Source organism: Propithecus coquereli, unplaced genomic scaffold (genome assembly GCF_000956105.1).
Source record: "Propithecus coquereli isolate 6110/MARCELLA unplaced genomic scaffold, Pcoq_1.0 Scaffold3, whole genome shotgun sequence".
Classification (NCBI taxonomy): Eukaryota; Metazoa; Chordata; class Mammalia; order Primates; family Indriidae; genus Propithecus; species Propithecus coquereli.
This window is the reverse complement of record NW_012148618.1, coordinates 3024913-3035891: the sequence shown is the minus strand read 5'-3', so window position 1 is coordinate 3035891 and position 10979 is coordinate 3024913. Positions and strand designations below refer to the sequence as shown.

Genomic DNA, 10979 nt, shown 5'->3' with positions numbered 1-10979 from the left:
AGTTTGAGGTTGCTGTGAGCTAGGCTGACGCCACGGCACTCTAGCCCGGGCAACACAGTGAGACTCTGTCTCAAAAAAAAAAAAAAAAAAAGTGCTCAGAAAGCTAATGTGAACCTTCTAATAATGAGTAATCAGGCATTCAAAACCTGAAGGAAAGCCCTGTGCAAGTGTCCACTGATATAAAAATGGCTTGAAAGCCTAAGCAAAGCTCCATGAACATCAGTGAATATTATAATTCCTAGGAAATGATGCAGAATAGACTGCATATTGTTTTCCCTTTTAGCCCATGGAAAATCCAGAGACAAATCATCTGATGGTTAATTTGGTGATAGCACTTAATTTACACTTAAGTATTAGAGTTTTCATTTTTCTTTAGAATGAATGTACAAAAATATTATTAAACATTATTTTAATAGACTTTATAAGCTTTTTTTCCATTGAAAAAGATGAACATGTTGAGGCAAGCTCAGCAATTTGGTTATACATGCCTGTAAGAAACTTGGACCTGTATTAAGGAGCTATCTAGCACCACACTGCGAGTGGCTCCTAATATTCAAGCTTTAAGAAGAAATGTCACTTCTGCAAACACATCTTTGCAAAACCACACATGTGGGATGCCAGAAAACACTGCCCATGCTGCTTGCTAAAGGACCACTAGCAAGACTGAACGGTGTTCTTGCTTCTGTTGCTGCCTCTATTTATCTGACCTGGGTGACCATAAGTACTTACTGCTTGGGCATAGGCACTGAGGGCTTGCTGGGAGATCTTAGGGTTCTGGCCAGTATTGAAGTAAAGAGAAAGGTATGCATTCCCCAGAATATCTGAAAGAGAAACACAGCAGTGGATTTTTTCAGGGCCTAAGTTCAAGATATGACTTATTTTGGTCACCCTCAAAAGTATACTTGAAAGGCCCACATTTGACCCAAACCAGAAATCACACTGTATTTAGTATACCCAAAATTGCACTAGGACAGAGAAACAAACATGGACCCCAAAGAGAAATTTCAACAGACTATACAGAAGCCCAGCCTTGCTTATGTGAAAACATGTCTCTAATCTTGGATCAAAAGATCCAAGAGTTCCTAGAATAGTGGTTCACCAAAATACCTTTCAGGTGTCTTCAAAACAAAGATGCCCCAGCTTAACCCTTAGAGTCAGACTGAAAAGATGGGCTCCACATGTATGCATGGTTGAGAACCACTGCTCTAGAAACTTTCTGGAGATCTTTTGAGAGAACTCACACCAGGAGCGGCCATCATGGACATCCATCTGCACAGCCAGCTTAGCCTGTCGGACACTGTCCATGACATGACGAGAATGTTCATCTCCAGCGTCAGTCCGCAGCTGGCGAAGCACCATTGACAGGTTTTGCAAGGAGACTTTGTTCTTGCACTGCAAATGGAAAAGACATACACTCAATCTTCCTGATTCTACTTCCCCTTTCCAGATCTATCATGACCTCAATCCTTCTCCTAATCTAATTTTTCATCTTAATTCTTGCTGCTATCTGTATCTTGGACCCCCATCTATGAGGATCAGTCTGGTTGCTAACTTTCCTTCACTATTTATCTACCCCTGAACCTGATCCCATCACTTTCTTTCTTTCCCAGCCCCCGTCCCTATTTTCCTCATCCAGGTCTACTCCCCAACCCTTCCTCCCTTCTGATTCTGTTCTAATTCAAACTCAGTACTACTATGGTATTCATATCATAGGGAAATTCACAGAATCAAGGGAATATCATCCTTCCCATCCATGTTTTCTGAGGGGATAGCAGGCAACTCACATGTGTGAGGGCTCCTGAGAAGCAGGTGTGGGCAGCTGCAACATCTCCTTTCTTCCAGTACACCTCACCCAGCTGGTTCCAGGCTTCCACCAGCTCAGGCTCCAGCTTCACAGCCTTTGACAGAAGCTCCTCAGCCTTAGGGCTATAGTCAGGAGTCACATTCAGTGCCTTCCCAGTTAGCATTAGAACCTGCGCTTTTCCCTGGACAGAACCTAGCAGGAAGGGAAATAGACAAAGCAAAGTGGAAAAACCCAGGCAGTCTTACAGTTAAAGACCAGGACGCTTTCTCTCAAAGAATGACTGCATGCCAGTTATAGGAATGAAAAGAATTCAGGAAAATCTTTATCAACAAAACATTTATTGAAAGCTTACCATAAGCAGAGTACTACATTAGGTAAATGGGTAACACAGAAAGCACTATTTCTACCCTAGAGGGGCCTACAATCTGGTGGAGAAGACAAAGCAGAGACATGGAAAATTAAAACAATGAAAAGAAGTATATGGCATATATCAAACGAATGGGCTTTAGAAAGTCAAGAGAAGAAAAGACAAGACCCTCCAGCATGGAAAATGATATAAACAAAGACACAGGGGCAGAAATACATGTGGTATGTTCACGGAAGAATAGATAGTTTAACCTGGATGAAACAGAAGGTTCCTCTATAAGTGCATAGTCAGAAACGAGATTAGAAAACAGAGAAAATAGAGAATTGAATACCAGGTTAAGAAGGGGGTTAGACTTCACCTAGTTAATAGAAGGCATCTTTAAAGATACTTGAGCAAGGAGGCAGGCAAGAGGATAAGATTAAATGCATGAAGTAATGATCTAGAATGATAACCATAGCTATGGTCATTACATAAGTTGATCTGAAAGTAAAAGAAATTAGAAGCAGAAAGGTCAGTTAAGAAAATTACTGCAATAGTTCGAACAAGTATGTTCTATTTCATGACATTTGCTATAATCAAATTTTAGGAAAAGTAGCTTAGAGAATGAAAGGTTGCCTTCCTGCATAGGGGCGCTTAGAAGAAATATTCTGTTGTACAATCCTACAGCAGCCACAAATAGAATACCAAAGAGTCTGCAGAGAAAGAACAAAACTGTCACATTTCGGTGAAGGGCAGGAGATTGCACATTCTTTAGGAGTCATACCCACTACTTCCTCCATCTGTTGCAGGGTCTTCTCCATCTCCTCCCGCACATCCTGTTGCTTCCTCCCAGCATCCTCAACACTGTGAGTCTCAAAATAGCAGTCTCGAAATGAATAGAGCTGATCCACCAGTTCCTAGAAGTGTAAGAATGGTACCATTAAGTAGAGAGAGCACTGGACAAGAAAATTTGAAATTGGCTAGCCATGCCAGCTCTTGGCCTAGAAATACTAATTCTCCTATCTCACCTAGGAATGGCACAATAGGCAAGTAGACAGGTCTATCAAAACGCCAAAGATCACGAGGAAAAGCAACCAGGGCCCCAGGGCCACTCTCATGGTCCCAAGTTGTCCCCTGCCAGTCTCCACACCATAATGACAGTTCTCTCTCTCCCAGCCCCAGTAAGGCTTCTAAATATGACTAAGCACTTCACATACCACAATCAGGAGGGAAATATTTTACAACCTGAGATAAACCAAAAGTTAACAAGATCATTCTACCTGATTCTGGTCTCCAAAGAATAACACTTTGAAATTTACCCTTAAAACTGGACTTCCTAACAAGAACAATTTTACTGCTGATTTTTCCTATGATACCTGAAAATACAACATGACCTCTGTGAATATGATAAATGTGCTAGAAAGCTGTTGTTTCCCACCATAAATAAACCAATCTGAACTTGGTAACCTCGGTATTTTTGCAGGGTTTTGTTTCTTTAAATGCTTGTTGTGGTTTTTGTTTTGTTTTTGTCAAGTCATCTTCTGGCTCTTGTGCATTTTTTACAAGTAAATATCCTCTCTCCTCTTTTAAATGCCTCTGAGTCTTCCTGTCATATTAGGCAAAGTTTTTCCAATACAGGTTGAGCATCCCTAATCTGAAAATCCAAAATCCAAATGCTCCAAAATCTGAAGCTGTTTGAATACGAACATGATGCCACAAGTGAAGCATTCCACACCTGACCTCATGTGATGGGTCACAGTCAAAAAAGATAGTCAAAACTTTGTTTCATGCACAAAATTACCAAAAATGCTATATAAAATTACCTTTGGCCTATGTGTATGAGGTATGTATGACACATAAATAAATTGCGTGTTTAGATCTTTGGGTCCCATCCCCAAGATAGCTCATTTATATATAATATATATTTCAAAATCCGAAAAAATCCAATATCTGAAACACTTGTGGTCCTATGCATTTCAGATAAGGGATATTCAATCTGTATCTATCCTTTCCTGAAACTGAATAGATAGCAGCAGAGATATACAATCCAATCCCATCAAGTCTTACCAACTACGTCCACAGCACATCCTAAATTCATCCATTTGTTTCCATCCCACTGTGACCATCCTGAACTAAATCAGCTTCATTACTTGCCTGGACTATGGCAATAGCTTCTTAACTGGTCATCTTGGTTCTAATCTCTCACACTCTCCTCACCATAGTCAGAGTGACCTTATAAAAATGTATATCATATCACGAACACTCAAATAATTTCCTATTGCAGACAGAAGAAAATCCAGCTCCTTGCCATGATGTAATAGACTGTATGGTCTGACCTACCACTCACCCTGCCACAAACTTCAATCCTTACCACTCTCCCTCCTACAATACTCAAGCCACACTGGCCTTCATGCAGTTTCTCAAACCCATCAAGTTCAATCCCACCTGGAGGCCTTTTCCCCATGGCTGGACACTCTTTTCCCAGATCTCTGCATGACTCATTCCTCATCATCATTTAGATCTGAGCTCAAATATTAATTTCTCAAAGAGGCTTTCCCTAATTACCCAAACCAAAGTAACTCATCATCATTTAGATCTCAGCTCAAATATTAACTTCTCAAAGAGGCTTTCCCTACTTACCCAAACTAAAGTAATTCCTTTCTCATCTCCTCCACTATTAAATGACACTCTTATTTTTCTTCATAGTATTTATCATTTGAAATTATGTGGCCTATTCAGTGTCTATTGTCTGTCTTCACCTCTGGAATGTAAGCTCCATGAAGGAAAGGACTTCATCTGTTTTGCTTAGAGGTATTTCTGAATACTAGAACAGGGCTTGAGACAGGATAGGCTTTCATTAAATATGCTGATTGAATTAATTAATCAATCATCCATGTTCTAACTAATACATATATGCTATACCTAATTTAAAATCCTAGGCAGAATGAAGAGAATGGACTAGCACTCTCTGCAGTAGTACTTTTCAGATTTTATTATATTATTTCCAGGACCCAGCCTGTAGACATTCTGATTTTAGTAGTTTAGCAGAACTAAAAATTCTGCATTCTTAACAAGCACCCCAAATGATGGTAATGAAAACGGTAAAACACACTTTGAGAAATATCCTTTTATACATTCCTTCTACCCTACAATGTCTGTAACAATGAAATCAAAGCTTACCACCATTTCCATAGAGAGTAACATCACTATCTAACCCTTTTCCTCTTCTCTACTTCACTCCTTTATTCCATTCCTGCACCTACTCCACCACACCAAGATACCCCAAGTATCCTGTCCCAAGCTGCTTAGGGCATATACCACAAATGAATCCTAGAAAAGGTAGTTCTCATGGAAAATTACAACCAATTTCCTTTTGTCCTGTAATCATCATGGCTTCAAATTAAGAGTTTTAGAGAGAGGTCTTATTGTCCATTTTTAGTTGTTAAAGCAAATATGCAAGAAATTGTTTGGGGTTTTTGTTTGGCTTGGTTTTGCGGGACTGAACATTTTGAGTAAATTTTTTCTCATGGCAAAATCAATACATACAAATTGTTAAAACTCAAATAGATATTATACATGTAAAAAATAGTAAGTAGGCCAGGCGTGGTGGCTCACACTTGTAATCCTAGCACTTTGGAAGGCCAAGGTGGGAAGACTGCTTAGAACCAGGAGTTCAAGACCAGCCTGAGCAACAGCGAGACCCTTCTCTACAAAAAATAGAAAAAGTAGCCCGGCGTGGTGGCATGCGCCTGTACTCCCAGCTCCTTGGGAGGCTGAGGCCAGAGGATCGTTTGAACCCAGGAGTTTGAAGTTGCAATGACCTATGATGACACCACCGCACTCTAGCCCTGGTGACAGAGCGAGACTCTGTCTCAAAAACAAACAAACGAAAAAGTTAGTAAAAAAATTCCTCATAATCACTCCAAACAACCTTAAGGATAACCACTCTTTAGTATATCTTTTCAGATTTTTTTTCTGTACATATACAAACACATATACACAATGTTTCTAATATGGATCAGCACTGATAATCTCTGATTTCAACCAGTCACAACTAGAGAATAAAATGAAATTAATCCAAGTCAGCTAGAAGTGAAGCCAAGCCCACACTTTAACCTAGAAATAAAGAAATCTCACTAATGTTTAAATTTGCGAGTTAGACGCCTTTAAGCAAGTTACAAGCCTGTGACAGTTTTAATGTTTAAATTCCAGGCTGTTTTAGAACACAAAGAACTGAGTTCCTGAGGTATAAGGAAAGTCTCGGCTCATTAAAAGAAAGGTAAAGAGTCAACTAGTTAATTCCTACCTACCAAGTACAAAACACTAGTCCTAGTCAGTAACACAGTCACCTGTGAACTACATGGAGTCTGGACCCCTCTGCATCAGATTGGAGTCCGCTGGGATTACACATGATCAAAAATATCAAAACTGTGACATCCTAAGGGGAGTAACCAAGATACTTGCGGTGCAGGCCATTACTGGTGTTGTTGCCAGTTTCAAAGGAGAGAAGTGTTAAAGAAATGGCCATTGTAGTGATCAAAACAACATGTGATAACAGTTCATGCAAATCTGCTACACACACACACACACACACACACACACACACACACACACATGCTGTTTGTTATGGACGAATCGAGGAGAAAAACTTACTCTAAAAATATACACGAATAAATTAGGAGCAACAAATCCTCTTTCAAACAGGACTGAAATTAAAGCGCAGTCAGGACAGCAGCAGGAGGTTCCAGCACACGGCTGCACCCCTCTCCCGGCCCGGGAGGCTGCCCTGGCTGGCTGCGGCTGCACCCTCGGGAGTTGTTATAGTAACCGCACAGACGCATGCAGCGCCGGGTATGTGCCAAGAAATTCCCAGGCACTGAATAAACGGCGTCTTTCCAAGTTACAAAAGCACATACGGATTTTAATCTATGGCCCCACCTGCAATTTCTGCAAGATCGGCTTGACTTCTTCCTCTTCATCAGCCATCATTTCCCATCCACTCTAAGCCGCTCTGCCCACAACTTTATAACCACAGAGACTCATGCCCACTCTCATTATGGAGCCACAGCGACATCTAGGGCTCTGGAGGCTTGCCTGCACCTGGAGGGCTTTGCTCCAAACCAACTTTTTTGTCTACAGCACAATGGAGACTTTCTACATTTTTGAGTTCATAGTTTCTTTCCTCGATCCCGGAAACAAAATATTCTCAGCTTAATTAAACGTATATTTTTGTTTCATATCTTCCTACTTATTTAATACCAAGATTATAATATCCGCAAAAAGGCAGGTTAAGACAGTGCATGTCTGTGTTGTTTGAGATTTTGAACGGAATGTGGTATGATGGTAACTTAGTTGTCTGACTTTTTTCCAAACTTTGCAGTGATTTTCTGTATGAGTAATTTTATCATTTTTAATGTGTATCCTAATAAATATACTATACTGGGGATGGTACTATAAAAGCCATCATGCTATACCCAATAGACATTTTCCAGAAGGACTTGTAAGAAACAATGACTATCTCTAGAGAGGGAAAAAGGGCAACTGAAAGTTGTGAGTGAGCCAAGAAAATTCTTTTCACTGTGTACCTTTTTGAATTTTTTACCATGTACATGTATTACCTGTTCAAAAATAAACACAATTTTTAAACAAAAAATTTTTGCTTCTACATAAGACTATCTCTGGAAAGAGACACAAGACGCCGTCAACAATAAACACTTGCTTCCGAAGAGTGGGAGTGGCTAGCGGGCATGGTCGTGGAAGGGAGAGTCTTCACTCTACGACTTTTTTGTATCTTTTGAATTTGTGCCATCGGAATGTATTAAACTCAAATAATTTTTTAAAGTTCCATGTAATATTTCTGACAGTTTTTCTTTACTTTTTTAGTTTTAATTATAGTTTACTTGTACTTCAAACGGATTCTGGGAACCTAACAAAGAAGTAAAATGTTCAAGGCAGAAACCGTAAATGTACATAATATCATTTCCTCAAACCATTTTCCAACAAAATATAAACCGTGGAGGGAAGGAAACTATTTTGTACTGTAATGTATAAAATCTGTGTCATTGCCTGTGAAACAAGGAGGGATGTTTTAAAACTTTTTAAATATTTTAATTGTTATTTTTTTTCTTTTTTTGTAGAGATGGGGATCACTCTCTTTCATCAGTGGCATGATCATAGCTCACTACAGCTTCCAACTCCTGGGCTCAAGTAATCCTTTTGCCTCAGCCTCCCAAGTAGCTGGGACTGCAGGCACGCACCACCACTCCAGCTAATTTTTCTTATTTTTTGTAGAGACAAGGTCTCAGTAGGCTGGTCTGAAACTCCTAATCTCAAGCAATCCTCCCACCTTCGACCTCCCAAAGTGCTGGGATTACAGGTGTGAGCCATTGCTCCTGGCCTTAAAACTTTTAAGTCAAGATTTTTCATCCTTTTTCTCAGATATTTTAACTTTGGAGTATAATAAAAAGAAAAAAAAAATCAAGAGATCTTATACTCTATACTCCTAAATGAAGAAAGCATTTGTTTGCTATTCAATCATGTAGAACAAGGGTATTTACTTGCCTTTCTATAATACAATGACATAATCTAGAATATCCTCAAATGATTTCAGTATGACTTATTACCTAAAAAACAATGAGAATTGGCATTTAGGGTAATTCCATTGTAATTCATCCCAAACCAATAAGAATCAATCGTAAAATTTAAGACTTAGAAAAGGCTGTAAGGATAACTTAATTCAATACCTCATTTTAGAGATATAGAAACTTAAAGCCCAGAAACTTTCAACTCCAACTTGTACAATCAATACATGGGAAAAAACAGAATCAGAACCCAGATGGTCTGCCTCCCCATCCAGTATGCTTTCAAGTCTTCCCTCTAAAAGGACATAAAGTTACTGAGAATATCATTCAAATTTCTTTCCTGACATTACATTTTAAATAATTAAATGAAATAATTAAATATAATTCACTTTCTGTAATAGTAATCAGAAATGCTCTAAATCTTTAAATTATTTTAATTAATATAATCTCTTGAGATAAATAACAAACACACTGGCAAATTTTCTGCAGTAGAAGTGCATTCCTAAATAAGTAAAACCCAAGGCAACTGTTGACAAAAACGTAAAAAAAAAAAGTAGATTTATTTTAAAATATAGTTGTCCCTTGGGACCTGCAGGGGATTGGTTCCAGGAACCCTGTGGATACAAAAATTCCGGAATGCTCAAGTCCCTTTCACCAAATGGCATAGCATTTGCATATAAGCTACTCACATTCCCCTGTATACCTTAAATCATCTCAAGATTACTTAAAATACCTAATACACATTGTAAATGCTATGCAAATAGTTGTGCTGTATTGGTTTATTTATTTGTATTTTTTTAAATTGCTGCATGATTATTTTTTATTGCTTTTTTTCCTCTGAATATTTTCGGACTGTGGTTGGTTGACTCCACAGATGCAGAACTCAAGGATATGGAGGACCAACTGTAAATGCCAAAAACCAACTTTACAAAATAACTTTATCAGTGTGATTTATTTTTAAATACAAATAGGGATTGAACATACATGCATCAAATTGTACTCTCATTCACTGGCATGAGCGTACCTCCAAACATGTTAATATACAAACAAAGACACACACACAAATAACAAGCTACAGAGCACCCATCATTTTCCAAAACCAAAATTTTCACACAAATATATTGGCAAATACAGCAAAATATCAGTGTAAATTAACACACGTACATATACATATATGCATATATACCAGAATCCAAAGTGAAATGTAGACATATAACATAGGTACTTACATACATACGCATAAACACAGAACTCAATCAGAAACAGCACAGACAGAAATAATGATCTATGAAACACACAGTAACATCATGACCTTTTCACTAGTTATGAAAATTCAACAGTTAATGATGAAATTGAGATTATTAAAATGTTCATGCTTTAAATAATTGAAACAAAGAAACCAGACTCTAAAGTCACTCTTCACTGCCACTGAGCTTCTTACAAGTTGATAACGTGAAGACAACTTCAAAGACTTAAAAAAAGCACAAAAAGGTTTTGATGACTCTTATCTAGAGTAAAGATTATTTGCTAAATGAAATTACTGAAAGTGAATAGAGAAACATTCTATAACGTGAGCTAAATTCTTTTTACTTTGAAGGCCCTGCTAGAGACTTGCTCCTGCTGTAATTCACGACTTGGAGAAGCAAAACTAAAAAAGCTATTGCTGGGTTCAGGTGCTGTGGGAGAACCCACAAAAAATGGTCTGAACTGAAAATCTCCATCTCCACCACCCCGATTTCGAACTGGTGTATTATCCAAAGAAAACTTGGAGTTGTTCCCTAGGAAAAAAATAAGAGAAAAATTTAAGCATCTATTTCTTCATAGATCTTTAGCAACAAAAAGACAAAAGGTATTCAATAAATATTTTAGCAGAACTCAACGCCTATGAGATGGATAAAATATAGACCTAATATTAGATAAGAAAAAGAACTCTGACGCTCCCCCAACTCCTCCACCTGACCACAGTATATACTCTACCTTTTTCTGTGATGCAGTTTCCAATAGTAGCATGATCTCATCACCAAAAGTAATTTGACACATGAAATATGTTTTTAGTAGAGCTAGAATTTACAATATCATTTTATTCATTTGTTATCTATTTAATCTACTTCAGATGAATGATCAAAAAATATATATATAAGGCCAGGAGTGGTGGCTCACGCCTATAATCCTAGCACTCTGGGAGGCCAAGGTGGGAGGATCGCTCAAGCTCAGGAGCTCGAGACCAGCCTGAGCAAGAGCGAGACCC

The 10979-nt window shown here is 38.4% G+C and overlaps 2 protein-coding genes across 3 annotated transcripts in view; both read right to left on the bottom strand.

Annotated features, from left to right (window-relative positions):
• Window positions 1-7204, bottom strand: part of TTC5 (tetratricopeptide repeat domain 5) — a 16559-nt gene extending 9355 nt beyond the window's left edge. The window contains exons 1-5 of one of the 2 annotated variants that reach the window (XM_012649465.1): window positions 7089-7204; window positions 2935-3067; window positions 1785-1996; window positions 1242-1392; window positions 730-821 (exon numbers count right to left, since the gene is read on the bottom strand). In XM_012649465.1, the coding sequence (XP_012504919.1) occupies window positions 730-821; window positions 1242-1392; window positions 1785-1996; window positions 2935-3067; window positions 7089-7139 (639 nt within the window). In that variant the 5' untranslated portion in view covers window positions 7140-7204. The remainder of the gene's footprint in view (window positions 1-729; window positions 822-1241; window positions 1393-1784; window positions 1997-2934; window positions 3068-7088) is intronic. The other variant, XM_012649466.1, reaches the window with a different exon arrangement.
• Window positions 7205-10306: 3102 nt separating this feature from the next.
• The window catches only part of CCNB1IP1 (cyclin B1 interacting protein 1, E3 ubiquitin protein ligase), a 25971-nt gene continuing 25298 nt past the window's right edge, over window positions 10307-10979 (bottom strand). The window contains exon 7 of the mRNA XM_012649464.1: window positions 10307-10509. Coding sequence (XP_012504918.1) covers window positions 10307-10509 — 203 coding nt within the window. The remainder of the gene's footprint in view (window positions 10510-10979) is intronic.